Genomic DNA, 20314 nt, shown 5'->3' with positions numbered 1-20314 from the left:
AACGTCTCGGTTACGTATGTAACCTCCGTTCCCTGATGGAGGGAACGAGACGTTGTGTCCTTCATGCCACAACGCTGGCCGCCCGCTGCAGCAGTCGGGGCAAGATCCTCAGGCTCCTCCCATTCGCCAATTTTCATTGGCCTGTTCAAGTCAGTCAGAGAAGGTAGGTTCTCAAGTCAAACCCCATTCTGTCGACACAACGTCTCGTTCCCTCCATCAGGGAACGGAGGTTACATACGTAACCGAGACGTTTCCTCAGAAGTTCTTCCTTTGGTAGTTTAAATAAGACGGACTTCGTTTCACAAGTAGAACACAGGTTCTAGAAATGATGCACACACTTCACGAACGAGCGACAGTGTTTGGGGGAGGTGAGGGAAGTTTTCACAAAACAGTCTCAGCAAAACGTAGGCGGGGACTATTTCTAGTGATGTAGATACACGGTTGTTAGAGTTTCGGACTAGGTCACGTCTCGTTTGCGTGATTCGGAGTCGACTCCCTATTTAACAAGCCAATAACTTTATTCATTTACTTCGGACTTTCAACTTGGCAGACTGCTTACTTTCAAACACGGCAACATAGCACACTGCTTGAAATGTCATTTGACAGTTATTAACACAGCGACCTTCACAGTCTCCACTTCAGCCTACACGCCTATTTTCGCAGGTACACCTAATCGCAGTACTCTTCCTCTGCCAACCAATATTACGATCTCATCCCCTTCGCCAATGTGCCTTAACATAATTCATCACTGCTTTTCTCCATTATTTGATATTGTCATTCAGCGTAAATCTTTTCTGTGCGTCTATAATACACCAAAATAATCCTGTCTAGTCTTCTCGTTATAACTCTAGGATTTTTAAGTGTCACATCGACCGTTGGATACCAATCTCGTCTTCTATCTTTGTGGGCAGGCTCTGCCCCTGCCTTCATCTCAAGCAGGATCTGCAACAATCTGCAACCCTCAGATTCGAATACGGACGGGGCCAACGCCAAAGTTCTTCTATTTTTATTGTTATGTTTAATAAATAAATGTTATTTATTATATTCAATGTTTCTCTGCCTCTGATTCTTTAATGGTAGATCAAAGCTCCAGACAGTGACGGAATCCCCCTGAAATAATTTCTGTCATCTGGGATCAAAATGGTTCAAACACTCTATAGCTCACATTCTTACTGGCTCTTCAGTGTTGTGTCTCTTCAGAGAAGCACAAATCCAAAAGTCTTCCTCCCTTGATCCCCGTAGTTAAACATATTTGGGCGTCACTATATCTCTCCCTATTCATCTGATCTCCAAATGTAATGATCTAACTCTCCTGAATAACATCAAGGGAGATTTAGATAGCGGCTCCCTCTTGTGTCTCGCTCGAATAAAATCTACGTGCTTCCAAGGATCAACTTTCTTTGTTACAACAAGCACCACCTAAATATTTTTTTCAAAGAGCTCAAAATCTGGTGACAGAAGCAAGAGCGCTGGCTAATGTTGTCATCACCGTCATTAACCCGTTAACTGTCACTGTTCCATATATGGAACACCTGAGTTTGCTTCAATATTGTGCATGGAATTTCTAGTCGAATCATGACAAACTATATATTTTTGGAAAGGTCTAAGACTCTAGAATACAATTCTTTTTGGTGTTTTTTCAAATAATTTATTCAGGAAGAGTAATTGTTTCTTTTTTACGAAGAGTGTGCTTAGATTTGTTAATGTCCTTTCACTTGTCACCGTTCCGTATACGGAACACCCATGTTTGCTTCCATATTTTTGTGATAATTCTGATCTTCTTATGACAAACTATATATCGTCGGAAAGGTCTGAGACTCTACAATACATATTTTATGATATTTTTATAAAATAAAGTATGTAGGAAATGAAATTGATGCATAAAGGACGAGAGTGTGTATCAAAAATAAATACATTCCGTGGAACACCAACATTTACATCAATACTGTGCATGTAAATTCTTATCTTATCATTACAAACTTTATATTGTTGGAAAAGCAAAATAAACTAGATTACACATTTGATCAGTGTTTAGAAGAACAATCTATTTAGGAAGATAAATGGATACATAAATGATAATTGATTCATAAATTAGTGTGCATCAAAAGCATATTATACAAAAATATTCATATTTTTTTGTTTTTATGTTGTTTCTGTGCTTTTGTAGTTTTTAATTGTGTCTGGTATGTGGAAGAGTAAAATAAAGCATCTCAATGTCCTTTGTGGTCAAATATTAGTTCAAGTGTTAAAACCAATGGAAGTCTATGGGCCCCCTAAAGGATTTAGGTGGTATGGCTGCTAAAAAACTTTACAGACCCCTCAAAATTTTATGTATCATGACCAAACTTGATACAACACTTGTTGACCCTTGGGACTTTGACCTTCGAGAAAAAAAAATCTGATTTGAATTTTTTAATTGTCTTTTTTATTATTTTTTATACCCTAAACCTTTTATTTATTTATTTTTATAATAAACATAACAAAATCCCTTTCCAAAAATACATTATTTGGTGTGATATTTTTTTTTAGGACTAATCTTCTAATTGTCTTCTTTCAAACAAGCCCAACTGTAGGTCTTTATTCCAAAGATTTCATGAGTTACAGCCATTTTAATTCCAACAGTGCGTTTTCATGTGAATGCTCAAAAAGGGCCCTGACGTGGAACAGGTTAAACAATAATATATTAAATCATTTGATATAAATTAGTTAAAATAATATATACAATATATTAAATAATACATCAAGAATTGACACTTTTTATGTATAGATGCACTTAAATGATTATATTATGTATTATATTTCATTATACTGCATATTGTTGTTTCATACTGGAAGGAATTTTGTTATGGATAATAAATCTGTACTAAAGGCAGTTTAACAAAAGGAAACTGTTTTGCTTCTTTTTTATTTGTTTTTGCTTTGGTGCTCTTGTTCATTTGTATGCAAACAATAAAGCTTTTTATTATATTCATTATATTCAAGATATTTGTTCTCAAAATACACCAGACTGATGCATTTACCTTAAACATTTTAATATTTTTTTACTGCGAAGAATATTCACATATCAATCAGATAGCGTTGTAATTTAATTCTCGCAATGATTTGTGCATAAGAGATATTCTCTATAATATTGCTTTAAATGTACGATTTTGTAGTTACAGGACATGTTTCTGTGTGTTGTACACACTGTGCCCCCTTAAAAAAACACTATTACAGCATAATAATTGTTTGTGTGCTAGAAATAAAACCTTGGGTTTTAAAGTCTGGTGTGATTGTGGCATTAATTCATAAGTGTCTGACCTCAGTGTGTGTAGTAGACAGTTGTGAGTCTTGAGAGCATCAGAGATCAGCTTCACTCCTGAATCCTGAAGATCATTGTTACTCAGGTCCAGCTCTCTCAGAGACTTTGATGATTGTAGACATGAAGACAAACTTTCACAACACTCAGCAGTCACATTACACCTCGACAATCTAAACACAACCAAAACAAAATGATACAAAAGTAGTTTTAACAACACAAATTCTACACTGAAAAATGTATACTCTGGACGAACTAAAAGAAAATAGTCTAATTTGTTACAACCAATTTTATTAGTTTCTTTCAAATGACATTTATTCCCTGTTAGACTTTTAGTAATGTGTAAAATGTATGGCGTTCATTCAGACCCAAAACTTGCACGCAAGCACGCAGAACAGTTCCACAAGCACATGCGCAATTCTCTCTCTGTTCACGCAACTGCTCAACACTCAATGTAAGTGAACTTTATTGGCATGACAAAATGTACATCTGATTTTCAAAGCAAAAAGAAAGATAATAAAAGTAACAAAATAAAATAAAATGTGATGAATGTAGTGCAAGTTAAAGTGATTTATAATATAAGTAAATATATAAAAACAGAATATAGAGTATAGATTAAACAACGATTTACAAAAGCTAAATATACATTTAACTATCAGAATAAAGGGATATAATAATATAATGTTATGTAGATATATTGGAGACATTAGGTCAGGGCAGATTTCCAACTCCATTTCCCATAATCCCATGCTAATCACCACCAGGTGTTCCTCATTACCACTCCCCTATATATAATGTGTTTGGACTCTCAATGAAGGCGAAGTCTTGTTTAGCCTGTCTGACATTTCTGAGTGTTTCGCCCTGTGTTGGTTCTTTCTGTGTATTATCTTGGATTGTTTATTCCGACTGTGATTCTCTGCTGCCTGCCTCGACCTCTGCTTGTTCTTGTTTCTGATTTTGGATATTTCCTGACATTCCTGACGCTGTTCTCTGATCTCTGCCTGTAGGACCATTCATTATAATAAATACTGCATATGGATCCGAATGTCTCTGACTCAACATTACAGTCCATGTGGCTCTTAGTTTTTACCATACTGTATTCTCTATACAAAGACAAATAACATTGCATTTTACTTTGTGGTTTTGTATGAGTTTCCCAAACAAACAACAGTCGCTCGCTCGCAAAGTTGACTCGTGAGACTTTTCGGGGCGGGACATGATTTTACAATGTCATGAATGCACTTGACTTCATGGATCCACACACGTTTAAAATGAAATAGTTTGGTAATGTGTATTAATAAATGCTTTTGTATTGTTAAAGGTTTTAATTAAATTAATTGTTATAAAATGTGTGTTACAAAACTGCTACAACATTATATTTCAAAGCAGAAGTTCTTATAAATGACAATATGATGTAGGCCTACTCTCTAAAATGCCATGTAAAGCTTTATTTGATTTAATCACAATACAACTGGTTATAGCAGTAGGTGCTACCAACAGCGCTGCTTTAACTACAGAGAGAATGATGTATGATGAATGATGTCTAGCTCAAATTAAATGACATTTCATTTCATATATATTACCTAAATATTTATCAGTTCTTTTCTCTTTTTACTTCTCAACTGGGTTAATTACATCATTCTCTCTGTAGTTAAAGCAGTGCTGTTTTAATATGCCAGAGGAGCACTGGCTCTCCCAAGGTTCTTTTCTAACATATTTATTTCTGCCAAGATCCATCAGTGTACATCGAATAGAAAAAAACTTGCAATATATGGTCTATATTTTTTTCTCATCTATTATTATTTTAATTATGATGTATGTAAAAGCTGCTTTACAACAATGAAAATTCTGAAAAGCGCAATATAAATAAAATGTAATTGAATCTAATTAAATATTATTATAGTACATTGGAATTTAAAAAGATCATACAATCAATTTTGTTGACAAATGTAAGAAGTCTAAATGTCACTTGCTTAAATCTTAAGACATAGCTAAGGCAAGGTAATCATTAAGATACACGTCGGAGACTGTATGTTACTGCATGTTAAAAGTGACCAATGAAAGGAGCGGAGAACTCAGCCATTGTCCCGCTCCTAAACTCTCAAAAGTCAACTTGAGGAGCGAGTGAGTGTTGAACAGCTGCGAGAACAGAGAGATGTGTGCGCGCGGACTGCGTTTTTGCATGCGGAGCAGAAATGCGCTCTTGCAGTTATTCTTGTCCACGCGTGAATACTGTTCTGCGTGCTTGCGGCACATAAATGCACTCTTGCGAGGGTGCTCCACCAGAGGGCACTATATGGAATTGGACAAACGTATGTGAGTGTGTAAAAACAGCGCACAAGCAGATTCCAGCTATAGCTACAGCAAGTGTTGATTTACATGCTCAATCTTGGTTTTCGTGTTTAAGTTAAGAGACTTCTACAGGTTCACATTTTAAACGCTCACGTAGTTTTGTCCAATTTCTAACGCTATAGCACTATAAACATCACACGGACCATCACGATACACTACATTATCCATTACTGGACTCTTTTGATCACCATCACTTGTGTCTAGTCACCTACTCTGCCGGTTAAGCTGTTTTCACATTGATTCAGTGTGAAGTCTTGTTACATTTCTGATGTTTCTCTGTAGATTATCCGTGTTATAACTTAGACTACATCTTGTTTTGTGAACCTCTGCCATTGCCTGTTACCACGTTCATTGATGGTTTGCTGCCTGTCCTGACATTACGCCTGTTTTGTCAATAAATCTGCATTTAGATCTTCAACCCTCAAGTCACAGAGCAGTTTCGTGACAGAGACAAAGGAAAACATTCAGCTATACTTCCATCAAGTTCCCTTTCTGTCGGTCTCTCGACGTTGTGTCGACAGAATGGGGTTTGACTTGAGAACCTACCTTCTCTGACTGACTTGAACAGGCCAATGAAAATTGGCGAATGAAATTTGCATGCCGGACTCCGCCCCCGGATATCCGGGTATAAAAGGGAGCTTTTATAGAAGGCACCTTTTGTTCTTCGGAGCCTTCGCATCCTGATGCTGACGACTCTGCAGATATTATCTACGTGTTGCTGGTCTTACGACGTGGTGCAGCGGACTGTCCCTTTTCCTGTGACTTCCCCTGGGCGTCTCGGCAACTGCCAAAGCGTCTCTCTAAAGAGCGAGCCCTTTTCAGGGCTTAATATTCTTCAACGCGGCATGTCCCGCTGTGCTCGTGGGTGTGGCGCACTCATCGAGGAAGGGGACGGACACGATGTCTGCCTCGTGTGTCTGGGACTCCAGCACGCTGAGGCAGCGTTTGTGGATACATCTTGCCCGCACTGCGGGCGGATGATAATTCAGACGTTGCGTTCTTCCGAGAATCAGCCGCCACCTCGAGTGCTTCCCGTTCTGCGGCAGCAGTGGCATCAGCCCTGCCGTCCGCTTCGGCGAGCACAGAGGGTGATCGGGGAATTACCGTGAGCCTCAATCCGTCAGCCACCGGCTCGCGGACCGTTCACGCCCCGCCTCGCTCGTCTGGTCGTCCCGGAATAGGCAGTACGCCGCCTTGTTCCTCCGTCACATACTCGGACACGGGGCGTGACGACGATGAGATGTCGCTCGCAGCATCGGAGGGCGACCTCCTGGCATCCGACATCGACGATTCCTTGGAGCTTCCTCCCCCGGGGGGTCGAGCTCAGGATGAAGCGGACGTCGAGATGTCAGCCATGCTTTCCCGGGCCGCCGCGAGTATTGGGCTGCAGTGCACCGCACCGCCAGGTAAGTCTGCCCAACGCTCGCGGTTGGACACGTGGTATCTGGGGACCGGCCGTGACTCTAAGCCACGGTCGGCGCCGGTACCATTCTTCCCGGAAGTGCATGAGGAGCTCAGTCGGACCTGGAACGCCCCCTTCTCGGCGCGTGCACGTCAGACTAGCTCGGTCGCCCTGACTTCCCTCGATGACGGGGCAGCTAAGGGCTACGTCGACATCCCTCAGGTGGAACGTGCAGTCGCGGTGCACCTGTGCCCGCAGACAGCTGCCACCTGGAGAGATCGACCAAGGCTCCCTTCCAAGGCTTGTAAGTTTTCGGCATCGCTGGTGTCGAGGGCTTACAACGCTGCGGGTCAAGCTGCCTCGGCTCTTCACGCCAAGGCGTGGAAAGAGTTGCACGAGGGAAAGTCCGACCCGGGGCTTATGCAGGTCCGCACTGCCACTGACATCGCTCTTCAGGCGACGAAGGTGACGGCGCGAGCCCTGGGTCGTACGATGTCCACACTAGTGGTCCAGGAGAGACACTTTGGGTTTAACCTTGCGCAGATGCGGGACGCTGAGAAGGTTCGCTTTCTCGACGCTCCCATCGCGCAGGGTGGGCTGTTTGGTGATATGGTCGAGGGCAGCTGTTCTCGACTGTAAAGAAGCAGACGGAGGCGTATCCTGCCCCACCGCGACCCGGCCGCCTATCGTCCGTCGAGGTCCCGCGCGGCGCCTGCTCCCCAGCAGCCCCTCGCCGACTCAGACTCCGGCTCCAGCGCCCCCTGCACAGGCGGCCTCCCGGAGAAGGACGTCGACGAGGAGAGCACCATACCGTCACCGACCTCCGCGGAAGCAGAAGCGTTCCTGACAGGGTGAACCCAGGGAGATCGAGTTCACCGGGCCCGACCCTGGCAACTACATCGCTAGAGGGTCGGACTGGGACGGTGCCTGCCCCGTCCCAGCAACACCAGCCGGGCCCTTTCCAGGGCCTGGTGCCCACATTCTCACAAAGAGAGCTTTCTCGCTCCCTGGGTCTTTCTCACAGCCGCTCTCACACTCCGCAGGACGGTGTTCGGCAACCCCACGTTGTGTTCCGGCGAGACACACGCTTGGGTATAACTCTCAGTGGCCACCAGCACCCTCAGTCAGACGGTGCGGTATGCCGCGATATCGCCCGACAGGCACCTCGGCAGAGCCGCTCTCCTCCCCGGGGTCCCCCCCGCGACGAGGGAGCCGTACTGCCAGCCATCGAACCACCCCCCACGGGGGCAATGACTCAGATCGAACCTCTGGTCCCCCTGTCTCGGTACCTGGGAGCCTGGTTGGCTCTTCCCAGACAAGCACGGTGGCTAGAGCGAACGATCCGTCTCGGCTATGCGATTCAGTTCGCCAAGCGCACCCAAGTTTCGGGGCGTCCTCCTCACCTCAGTGGGAGGGGTAGATGCTCCCGTGCTTCGGGCCGAGGTCGCTACCCTTCTGGCGAAGGGGGCGATCGAGCTCGTCCCTCTGGCCGAGATGTACTCCGGGTTTTACAGCCCGTATTTTATTGTCCCCAAGAAAAGTGGCGGGTTGCGCCCCATCTTGGACCTGCGTACCCTGAACAAGCACCTACACAAGCTGCCGTTCAGGATGCTAACGCAGAAGCGCATTCTGACGTCCGTCAGGCGTCAGGATTGGTTCATGGCGATCGACCTGAAGGACGCGTACTTCCATGTGTCCATCCTCCCTCGTCACCGGCCGTTCCTACGGTTCGCTTTCGAGGGACTGGCATATCAGTACCGCGTCCTCCCATTTGGTCTGTCCCTGTCTCCTCGAGTCTTTACGAAGGTCGTGGAGGCCGCCCTCACTCCCCTCAGGGAGCAGGGGGTGCGCATACTCAACTATCTCGACGACAGGCTCATCTTGGCGCACTCGCGAGATCTGTTGTGTACACACAGGGACCTGGTGCTCCGGCACCTAGACCATTTGGGGTTACAGGTCAACCGAGAGAAGAGCAAGCTCTCCCCTGTGCAGAGCATCCTTTTCCTCGGTATGGAACTCGACTCTGTCTCCATGATGGCACGTCTTTCTTCCGAGCGTGCCCAGTCGGTGCTGACCTGCCTGAGGAGCTTCAGGCAGCAGCCAGCGGTCCCCCTGAAACGGTTTCAGAGGCTCCTGGGACACATGGCGTCCTCGGCGGGGGTGGTCCCCCTCGGGTTGATGCACATGAGACCGCTACAGCACTGGCTACAGAGCAGAGTTCCTTGGAGTGCGTGGCACACCGGCAGCAGGCGCGTCCCGATCACGCCCTTCTGCCGGCGCACCCTAACCCCATGGTCTTCAATGACCTTCTTGCGGACAGGGGTCCCTCTTGGGCAGGTTTCGAGGCGCGTCGTGGTGACGACCGACGCCTCCCTGCAGGGTTGGGGTGCTGTGTGCAACGGGCACGCAGTGTCGGGTCTCTGGACGGGCCCCCGCCTGCGCTGGCATATCAATCGCCTAGAGTTGTTGGCGGTGCTGCTTGCACTGAGGAGGTTCCTTCCCCTCGTGCAGGACAAGCACGTGCAGACGAGGAGATCCTGAGTGGTCTACCCCCAGCGGTGGTGGAAACCATTACTCAGGCTAGGGCCCTGGCCACGAGGCGGTTATACGCATTGAAGTGGCTCCTCTTCTCGTCCTAGTGTTCTTCTCGTGGAGAAGACCCACGGATATGCTCGATCGGGAGCGTGCTGTCCTTCCTGCAGTCGAGACTCGAGAGCAATCTCTCCCCTTCCACGCTGAAGGTGTATGTAGCCGCTATTGCCGCTCATCACGGACCAGTTAGTGGGAAGTCTCTGGGACAGCACGACCTGGTCATTAGGTTCCTGAGGGGCGCGAGGAGGCTGAAGTCAGCCCGTCTGCGCTCCGTTCCCTCTTGGGACCTCAATGTGGTCCTGGAGGGCCTCCAGAGGCCCCCCGTCGAGCCCCTCGGAGATGCCGCTCTTTCTCATCTCTCGATGAAGACGGCTCTCCTAGTGGCGCTCGCCAAGAGGGTAGGGGACCTACAAGCATTTTCCGTGGCCACGGATTGCCTAGAGTTCGGACCTGGTCAATCTCACGTTATCCTGAGACCCCGGCCTGGCTACGTGCCCAAAGTTCCCACCACTCCCTTTCGGGACCAGGTGGTGAACCTGCAGGCGCTCCCTTGTGGGGAGGAAGACCCAACCCCTTCCATGTTGTGTCCAGTGCGCGCGCTGCGCCTCTGCCTGGACCGCACGCAGAGCTTCTGGAGCTCTGAGCAGCTTTTTTTGTCTGTTTTGGGAAGTCAGCACAAGGGGAGGGCTGTCTCCAAACAGAGGTTGGCGCACTGGATCGTGGACGCCATCAATGGCTTACCGATCACAGGATCTCCCGTGCCCGCTTGCAGTGAGGGCACACTCCACCAGGGGTGTGGCCTCCTCGTGGGCACTGGCTCAGAGCGCCCCTCTGGCAGACGTATGTAGAGCTGCGGGTTGGGCTACGCCCAGCACCTTCGCGAGGTTCTACAGCCTCCGCGTGGAACCGGTATCTGCCAGAGTCTTACGAGACACCGCCAGGTAAGTCCGGCAACCGGTGGGCGTACGCCTGCGATAGCACCCCTCCATAGGTGAGACGTGGTGCTATCCAGCCTCCCCTCTTCCCCCCACGTGGGCGAAGAGTAGGCATTCCATCCATCACTAAGCACTCCTCGGCGGCGGGCCCGGCGGAGCGGCCCTGCCTCCCTTGGCCTGTTTTTGAGCTCTAGCAGTGACTCAAACAAGGCCTAGTGCTCCACACGTAGTAACCCCCCCACAGGGCGGTTCCGTCTGTTGTCTTCTCATGAATGGCTCTCAATCGATGGCCCATGACCTCTCCCAGGTGTACTTCACCTGCTCGCGACACCCTCTCGTGTCTGCATGTTCCCACGTGCTCTCCCCTATCTGGTGAGACCGTGTGTGAATCTCCACTAAAGCTCCTCCCTGCGGTAGGAAGTGGTCTCCGTAGCGCGTTCCCTCAGGGGGGAATGACGCTTCCCAGTGGCCTTACGGTGCCGGGCGGCTTCTCGCTGTTAAGAGAACTAGGCCGCCGTCCGTGACGGCCGGTGGAAGGGGCTCCCATCTTTTTAGAAAGATCTGGACTCCTTCCCTTCCGCTGGAAGGTTACAATTCATGCTAAGCGCTCACGTCTGACACGCCCAGGCCAGTCAGCGTCGCTTCGCGAGGAATTGTGACGCGGCACAGCGCTGTGGCGTTTTCCGAGGAACCCCATTCTGTCGACACAACGTCGAGAGACCGACAGAAAGGGAACGTCTCGGTTACGTATGTAACCTCCGTTCCCTGATGGAGGGAACGAGACGTTGTGTCCTTCATGCCACAACACTGGCCGCCCGCTGCAGCAGTCGGGGCAAGATCCTCAGGCTCCTCAGCACAAAAGGTGAATGAATGCGGCACGCCGGCTCCCTTTTATACCCGGATATCCGGGGGCGGAGTCCGGCATGCAAATTTAATTCGCCAATTTTCATTGGCCTGTTCAAGTCAGTCAGAGAAGGTAGGTTCTCAAGTCAAACCCCATTCTGTCGACACAACGTCTCGTTCCCTCCATCAGGGAACGGAGGTTACATACGTAACCGAGACGTTAAAATGAGTCTGTTTTCATCTTAAACAAATGCTCTTCAGTACAATGATAACCTCTTAAAACCACCAAAGAAACATAAACTCTTTATTAAAATGAGTACAATAACACTTTTTGACATTTACTCTCATTATCCACTCCCCTGTAAAGAAAGCTGGTAAATCTTCAGCTATGTTACCGTAACTGAACGCAAATGAACATTGACAAAAACTAATATGATTAAAAAAAAAGTGACTGTAACAAAATTTGAGTCATTTTAATTAAAAACTTAAAACTGTTATCTCTATTGAAAAAAAACGCATATGCTGGGGTAGGTATGTTTTGATGGTGGTTTGACCAGCTTAAACCAGCTAAGACCAGCATATGCATAAATTTAATAAAATTAGCTGTTCAAGTTATATTAATAAAATTTTAAATTTTGTCTAGTGATGATTTGCTGTAACCCACATAAATAACCAAATGTCAACAGAAGAAAGGATTTTCAATTACACCAATGTAAAAATGAACTATATAAATAACAAAGTCATTTCACATTAAGTGAATAAAGAACATCTTCTGTATGACAGACACACATTTATTATTATAAAGTATTTTCAGTGAAAGTGTTTGACCTCAGTGTGTGTAGTAGACAGTTGTGAGTCTTGAGAGCATCAGAGATCAGCTTCACTCCTGAATCCTTCAGATCATTGTTACTCAGGTCCAGCTCTCTCAGAGACTCAGATGATTGTAGACATGAAGACAAACTTTCACAACACTCATCAGTCAGATCACACCCAGACAATCTAAACACAACCAAAACAAAATTACACAAAAATCATTTTAACAAATCAGAGGTTGTGAAGAACATCTATGATGGCAGATGTATCAGGATGCAGGTTACAGTCTGTAAATCTTAAGCAGAGGCTGAAATATCCTACAGACACACAAAGTTAAACTACAACATCCTCCAACAACAAGTCTCTTTATTTATCATCCGGGTCAAAGAAATGCTTCATATTTCTGCTCAACAAGTTTCATGATCTAGAGATCATTCATGTCTGAAGCTCAAATGATGATGAGATTCAATAGTTAATTTAAATCTCTATAAGCAATAGTAATAGTGATGATTGATAATACAGCTCAATATTACACATGTGACTTTATGTGTAGAAACACAGAAACTGTAATATATGAGAAGTGAAGACTCACAGAGCTCTTGTGCAGTTGTTGATAGCTGGTATGAGTCTTCTTCTGCCCTCCTGTGTTGTGTTGTATCTCTTCAGATCAAACTCATCCATCACCTCCTCTGACATCTGAAGCATGTAGAGTATCGCTGAACACTGAGCGGCAGAGAGTTTCTCATCTGAGTTTTTGTATGATCTCACAAACTCCTCGATCTCTCTGTACAGAGTCTGATCCTTCACTTCAGACAGACACAAGAACAGATTGATGGATCTTTCAGCTGAGAGATAATCATCATCATAATCTTCATCATCTTTCTTGATTGTATCTTTAATGTAGTGTGTGATTTTGTTGATGTCCTCTGAGCTGTTGTGTGTGTGTGTCAGTAGATCCTGTAAGAGTCTCTGATTGGACTCCAGTGAGATGCCCAGCAGAAATCTCAAGAAAAGATCCAGATGACCAGTTTCACTCTCAACAGCTTTATCTACGGCTGATTCTAGTAGCTCATACAGAGAGATTTCTTCAGACTCGCTCTCCTCCAGGATCCACCGCAGATCTTCAGTGTTCTTCTTCATGAAATGGCAGTAAAACACGTAGAACGCAGCGAGGAACTCCTGAAAGCTGAGATGTATGAAGCTGTAAATTTTCCTCTGATGAATGACAGATTCCTCCTTAAAGATCTCAGTACAGATGCCAGAATACAGCGAGGCGTCAGTGATGTCGATCCCACACTCTCTCAGATCCTCCTCATAGAACATCACATTGCCCTTCATCAGCTGTTTGAAAGCCACTTCAGCCAGTTTCACAATCACATCTCTGTTGATCTCTGGATCTCTCTCTGGATCATACTTCTCATTCCTCCTCTTCATCTGAATCAGCAGGAAGTGGATGTACATTTCACTCAGAGTTTTGGGGATTTCTTCAGTGTGATCTTGTGTCAGGATCTTCTGAAGCACAGTGGATGAGATCCAACAGAAGACGGGTATGTGACACAAGATGTGGAGGCTTCTCGCTGTTCTAATGTGGGACATGATTCTGTTGAACTGATGCTCGTCGCTGATTCTCTTCCTGAAATATTCCTCCTTCTGAGCGTCGTTGAATCCCTGGATCTCTGTCACACGCGTGATGTATTTGGAGGGGATCTGATTGGCTGCTGCTGGTCTGGAGGTGATCCAGATGAGAGCGGAGGGAAGCAGATCTCCTCTCATGAGGTTTGACATCAACACAGCCACTGATGAAGCTTCAGTCACATCAGAAACTTTCTCACTGTCGTCTGAGAACATCAGAGTCATTCTGCTTTCATCCAGACCATCAAAGATGAACACAACTTTACACTCCTCATAAATCTGCAGGGCCACATCTTGAAGTTCAGGATGAAAGTCCAGCAGAAGTTTGTGAAGACTGTGGCGATGCTCTCGAATCAAGTTCAGCTCTCGAAACGGAAGCAGGAACATGAAATCTACGTCCTGATTGGCTGTTCCCTCGGCCCAATCCAGAATGACCTTCTGCACAGAGACGGTTTTTCCAATTCCAGCGATGCCTTTAGTAAGAACACTCTTGATTTTGTGTCTTTGATGGGATTGAGGTTTAAAGATGTCATTGCAGTAGACTGAAGTGTCTTGTGTTCTTCTGGGCTTTCTCTCCATGTGTAAAACCTCATGTTCTTCATTCACTCCTTCACTCTCTCCCTCTATGATGTACAGCTGTGTGTAAATTCTCTTCAGGAGGGTTTGATTCTCTTGCGCTTTGATTCCCTCAAATAAACAATCATATTTGTTCTTCATGATGGTTTTGTGTTTGTCTTTGACTCTCTGCAGAACATCATCCACTGATTCATGATGAAAATCCTGCTGCACGTCTGCACTCACATCATGTTTATATCTAATGTTTGATCTACAGAGAAAACAAACAAACAACACACAGAAAACAGCATAAGTAAACAGGACTAACAGCGTAACTACTTGTAACAAAAATATACCTCTACAGTACATATCTGTAGGTAAAGGGGAACAATATGTAAAGTTTAGGGAATAAAGGGGTAAGAGTAAGGAAAACTTAAAAAATATTTATGAGGGAACTGCATATAAACATCCAAATCAAACCGCTCTTGAACTCTTGATTATATCGTCTCAAAAGATTCAACATTGATTTTACACATTAAAACTCATCAAAATAACTTCTTAAATCAATAAAAAAAATGAATCCTAAAGACAAAACTCTGCCAAATTTACAGTGGACAGACAGACTGCTTGCTTCATTCGTGCTGTTTAGCTTGCGCATATGTATATATATTTTTTTTTTATAATAATAAAACAAGAACCCTGTACTTAATTAATATCCACATTAGCTTATTTATGGGTACACTGTCAGGACTCGGGTTTGAACCCCCACTTGTTGTGTTTGTTTTCCTTTGTTTTTGTCCCACACGTGGTGTCCGTATCTGTCCCGCCCCAGTGTTTTCCACTGAGCCTCTGCGCACCAGTCGCCCCTTCTCACTAATCACGTGCACCTGCTTACACTTTTCCGGTTAATTCTTTCACTACTTATTCCTCACTAATTTCCCCACCAGTTGTCAGTTTGTTAGCTCATCTTGCATGGTTGACTGCAGGCTTCCCCGCATCAGTTTAGTTTTCTCTAGTTTTGTTATTTGATCCAGAATGCGGCGCAAGAGTGATCTTCAATGAACCGAAGAGAGCGCATGTAACTCCGCTCTTCATCCGGTTACACTGGCTCCCTGTTGCCGCCCGCATAAAGTTCAAGGCTTTGCTCCTGGCCTACAAGACCAACACCGGATCTGCACCATCGTATCTCCACTCGCTAATGCAGATCTATGTTCCTGCCAGATCACTGCGGTCTGCAAAGAAACAATGACTAGTGGTACCATCCCAAAAAGGAAAAAAGTCACTCTCCCGTACCTTCTCTGGATCTGTTCCACATTGGTGGAATGATCTACCAGCTGCTACAAGATCAGCACCTGAAAACGCATTTATTCCATCAACACGTCGCTGATTGATTTTAACCTAATTCTTTTCCCTCTCTTTTTTCTTATTCAAAAAAGAAAAAGAAAAAAATACTAACCTCACTATTCTTAGCTTTGTGTACTGTGCTAGGCTTTAATGGACTAGTTTTGATGCACTTATGCATTTTGTTGCCTATGTTGTTATAATTGCTTCCAATGTTTCCTCATCTGTAAGTCGCTTTGGATAAAAGCGTCTGCTAAATAACTAAAAGTAAATGTAAATGTAGATAAACAACAACATGTTTATACTCACAGAAGTTTAGATGTTACTGATCCATCGCTGAATTGAATTGGACGATCCATTGAGAAGTTACTCTTCAGAGACACAACACTGGGTTCTGGACGAGATCTTCTCTGACGCTTTGATCTAGAAATAATTTAATCATATTAAACACACATAATCCTTTTATTTACAATACATCCGTCTCTTCTGAAGCTTGATAAAGATGATGTTGTATGAAAAGATGATCATTAACATTAATAAGTTTCTCCTTTTGTGTTCCAAGAGAAAATATAACAGCAAACACCTCTGGAGATAAAATAATAGTGAGCAAATCAAACCAAACTTTAATCCTAGTTTCACAACATCAGATGAACAACAACATGTTTATACTCACATGGGTTCAGATGATACAGATCCATCACTGAATTCAGGTGGATTACCCATGGATCCATCACACCTCAGAGACACAGCACTGGGTTCTGGAGATGATGAGGATGTTTTCTGACTCTTTCTCTTTGAATGTTTTATTTCAGAATCAATGCTCTCTCTATTCTCCATAATGAGAAACTGACCTCAGATCTGTATAAAGAAACACAGAAAACACTCAATTAAATATCTACATGACTATAGACAGTCTGCTGTGTGTTTTTATTTCTCTCTTCTGTATTAATGTGAGAAGAGAGCAGTCGAGCCCTCACATGTGCACACTATTGAGTGAAAGTGAAAATAAATGTGTTTGTGTGACTTTACTTCTGTGTTGTGTTGTTTTCACATAGAACACATGATGTGGCTGCAGTGTGTGGGAGAGATCTGAAGAGAAACATAACAGACATTATCAGACAAAATGATCGACTTAATGCAAATGATGAGCGACTTTCGCAAGCGACTACCGATTGGAGTAAAGGAATCACACTACACATTTAGCTATATTGACTGAACTTCAGTAAACCAACCAAACATAGTCCAGTCACAGCACAGACAACATACAACTAAACATTACACACAATGCCTAAATAAATAAGTTTACAATTTTAAAATAGGTCTACATTTAATAACCACAAGACTATGACTATTAAATCCGTAGGTATGGAGCAGCATAACCACTGTAGGCCTACACCCCATAGTTATGTATATTACTATATTCTGTCCTTTCCACAGTGCAGCTATAATAGATTTCCCCAAAATAAAGTAAACATGTATTTCTTTCATCGTGTATTTCAGGATATTCACGAGCTCGTCTGGATCTTTACATCTATGCGTTTAAAGCGTTCAGATCGATTAACACGACAACAAGTGTAAAGCATGGTCATATATATAAACACATTATATCAGAAGCTGAAGTTTATCGTTAATTCTTACCGTTTCATTAGTTTGACGACAGTTGGAAATGGGAACGTTTTTACTTTCGGGTTTTACTTGAATTCCTACTGAGTTCAGACTTGTCGTGTCACAGATGGGGTGCGGTGTTGAATGGAATGCTGTCTACTGTACAATCACCTCTTCATTATAACGGAGCAAAATCCATGAAAAACTGCGAAGAATGTGTCGGAGACTCCGTATATCAGACCCGGTCTGTTCTTGCCAGATGCAGAAGTGGACTGGCAGATGATGTTGATTTCATGATCCTCGAGGCCGTCTGGATCTTTAACATTTTTTTAATTAAACAATTGTCCATATAAACTGCACTTAATAAATGAGTACACACATACAGATTACAATTTAAATTCATTTAAATTAAACATTGCTAATTGTTGCCTTTTTAAATTTAAGCTGGAGTTTTCACATGTCCTTGTAACTTCTCACTATGCGATTATTATAACGGAAGACTTTACTTAAATCAAACTATTGACATCGGATGAGAAACGTATTATATTATTATCGTGTTTTTATTCAGAATAACCGCTTGTATGTGTTGTTATATCAGTGTTGACCTGCCTAATATGGCGGACTGCTTGACTTATATCGCCATATTTGAAGTTGTGGCTAGGAGGGATATAGAAACCTGCACTGGTCACGCATTATTTTTGTCACGACGATTAACACAGTTAATTACAATTTGTTTTATTGTAAGTTTAGGTAAGGTGTAGGCGACACAATGTATTGTAATTATTTGGCGAGATTTTGCATCACTTCCGGTTCATGCGCAGTTTTGAGGCTTTCCGCTGGTTGCCCTGGTAACGGACGTCATGAGTGCAGCACGCATGCGCAGTTCCTAGGCGTCAGCTGGTTGTTATAGTAACAGGCGTTAGCAGTTTAGCCGCAGTGTGCGCAATGGAGCTAATGGTTAATAATTACACATAAAAGCGTCAAATGAACACAAACAGGTAAGTGACAGATGAAACTCACTGTAAGTTAACACAACGACTTTAATTATATGTGATATATGTGACCTTTACTTTGTATCAGAGACCGGTTAGCTAAGCTGCTAAAGTCACTGCACAACTAACGATAGTTAACTTTCACTCCTCTGTGAATAATATTTCTTATTCTTCTCTTCCCGCTGCCCTTTTCCTTTATTTGTGCTTATTTCTCTCTTGTTGTAAACAGCTAAGCTGCAACACAAATGATGATTCGCGGCAGTAATGTTGACTTCACAGGTGACGTCAGGAGATGGAGATGAACTCATTGAGCTGACACACACACACACACACACACACACACACACACAGTGAGAGATGCCAGCGGTCAGAGCACAGAAAGACCAGCGCGAGTCTTCATCTGAAGAAGATGAGCTCCAGTAAGTGACATGAACACATGACAGGACATCACACTACTGTAGATTGTTAGTTGGACTGTAGGTCTGTGGGATCTGATGAACACATGACAGGACATCACACTACTGTAGATTGTTAGTTTTACTGTAGGTCTGTGGGATCTGATGAACACATGACAGGACATCACACTACTGTAGATTGTTAGTTTTACTGTAGGTCTGTGGGATCTGATGAACACATGACAGGACATCACACTACTGTAGATTGTTAGTTGGACTGTAGGTCTGTGGGATCTGATGAACACATGACAGGACATCACACTACTGTAGATTGTTAGTTTTACTGCAGGTCTGTGGGATCTGATGAACACATGACAGGACATCACACTACTGTAGATTGTTAGTATTACTGTAGGTCTGTGGGATCTGATGAACACATGACAGGACATCACACTACTGTAGATTGTTAGTTTTACTGTAGGTCTGTGGGATCTGATGAACAGACGACAGGACATCACACTACTGTAGATTGTTAGTTGTACTGTAGGTCTGTGGGATCTGATGAACACATGACAGGACATCACACTACTGTAGATTGTTAGTTTTACTGTAGGTCTGTGGGATCTGATGAACACATGACAGGACATCACACTACTGTAGATTGTTAGTATTACTGTAGGTCTGTGGGATCTGATGAACACATGACAGGACATCACACTACTGTAGATTGTTAGTTTTACTGTAGGTCTGTGGGATCTGATGAACACATGACAGGACATCACACTACTGTAGATTGTTAGTTTTACTGTAGGTCTGTGGGATCTGATGAACAGATGACAGGACATCACACTACTGTAGATTGTTAGTTGGACTGTAGGTCTGTGGGATCTGATGAACAGACGACAGGACATCACACTACTGTAGATTGTTAGTTGGACTGTAGGTCTGTGGGATCTGATGAACAGACGACAGGACATCACACTACTGTAGATTGTTAGTTGGACTGTAGGTCTGTGGGATCTGATGAACACATGACAGGACATCACACTACTGTAGATTGTTAGTTGGACTGTAGGTCTGTGGGATCTGATGAACAGACGACAGGACATCACACTACTGTAGATTGTTAGTTGGACTGTAGGTCTGTGGGATCTGATGAACAGATGACAGGACATCACACTACTGTAGATTGTTAGTTGGACTGTAGGTCTGTGGGATCTGATGAACACATGACAGGACATCACACTACTGTAGATTGTTAGTTGGACTGTAGGTCTGTGGGATCTGATGAACAGACGACAGGACATCACACTACTGTAGATTGTTAGTTGGACTGTAGGTCTGTGGGATCTGATGAACACATGACAGGACATCACACTACTGTAGATTGTTAGTTGGACTGTAGGTCTGTGGGATCTGATGAACACATGACAGGACATCACACTACTGTAGATTGTTAGTTGGACTGTAGGTCTGTGGGATCTGATGAACAGATGACAGGACATCACACTACTGTAGATTGTTAGTTGGACTGTAGGTCTGTGGGATCTGATGAACAG

General features: G+C 44.2%; 2 protein-coding genes across 2 annotated transcripts in view; one reads left to right on the top strand and one right to left on the bottom strand.

Moving 5' to 3' along the window:
- The window catches only part of LOC306895615 (NACHT, LRR and PYD domains-containing protein 3-like), a 29844-nt gene extending 12202 nt beyond the window's left edge, over positions 1–17642 (bottom strand). Inside the window, exons 1-7 of the mRNA XM_079458986.1 lie at positions 17402–17642; positions 16793–16852; positions 16437–16621; positions 16073–16186; positions 12828–14693; positions 12251–12421; positions 3301–3471 (exon numbers count right to left, since the gene is read on the bottom strand). Coding sequence (XP_079315112.1) covers positions 3301–3471; positions 12251–12421; positions 12828–14693; positions 16073–16186; positions 16437–16600 — 2486 coding nt within the window. The 5' untranslated portion in view covers positions 16601–16621; positions 16793–16852; positions 17402–17642. The remainder of the gene's footprint in view (positions 1–3300; positions 3472–12250; positions 12422–12827; positions 14694–16072; positions 16187–16436; positions 16622–16792; positions 16853–17401) is intronic.
- Positions 17643–18256: 614 nt separating this feature from the next.
- The window catches only part of ttll5 (tubulin tyrosine ligase-like family, member 5), a 65653-nt gene continuing 63595 nt past the window's right edge, over positions 18257–20314 (top strand). Inside the window, exons 1-2 of the mRNA XM_079458983.1 lie at positions 18257–18366; positions 18590–18779. Of these exons, the coding sequence (XP_079315109.1) occupies positions 18718–18779 (62 nt within the window). The 5' untranslated portion in view covers positions 18257–18366; positions 18590–18717. The remainder of the gene's footprint in view (positions 18367–18589; positions 18780–20314) is intronic.

Source organism: Barbatula barbatula (assembly GCF_947034865.1).
Source record: "Barbatula barbatula genome assembly, chromosome: 6".
Lineage (NCBI taxonomy): Eukaryota > Metazoa > Chordata > Actinopteri > Cypriniformes > Nemacheilidae > Barbatula > Barbatula barbatula.
The sequence above is the reverse complement of the archived record's forward strand: the minus strand, read 5'-3'. Positions and strand labels throughout refer to the sequence as shown.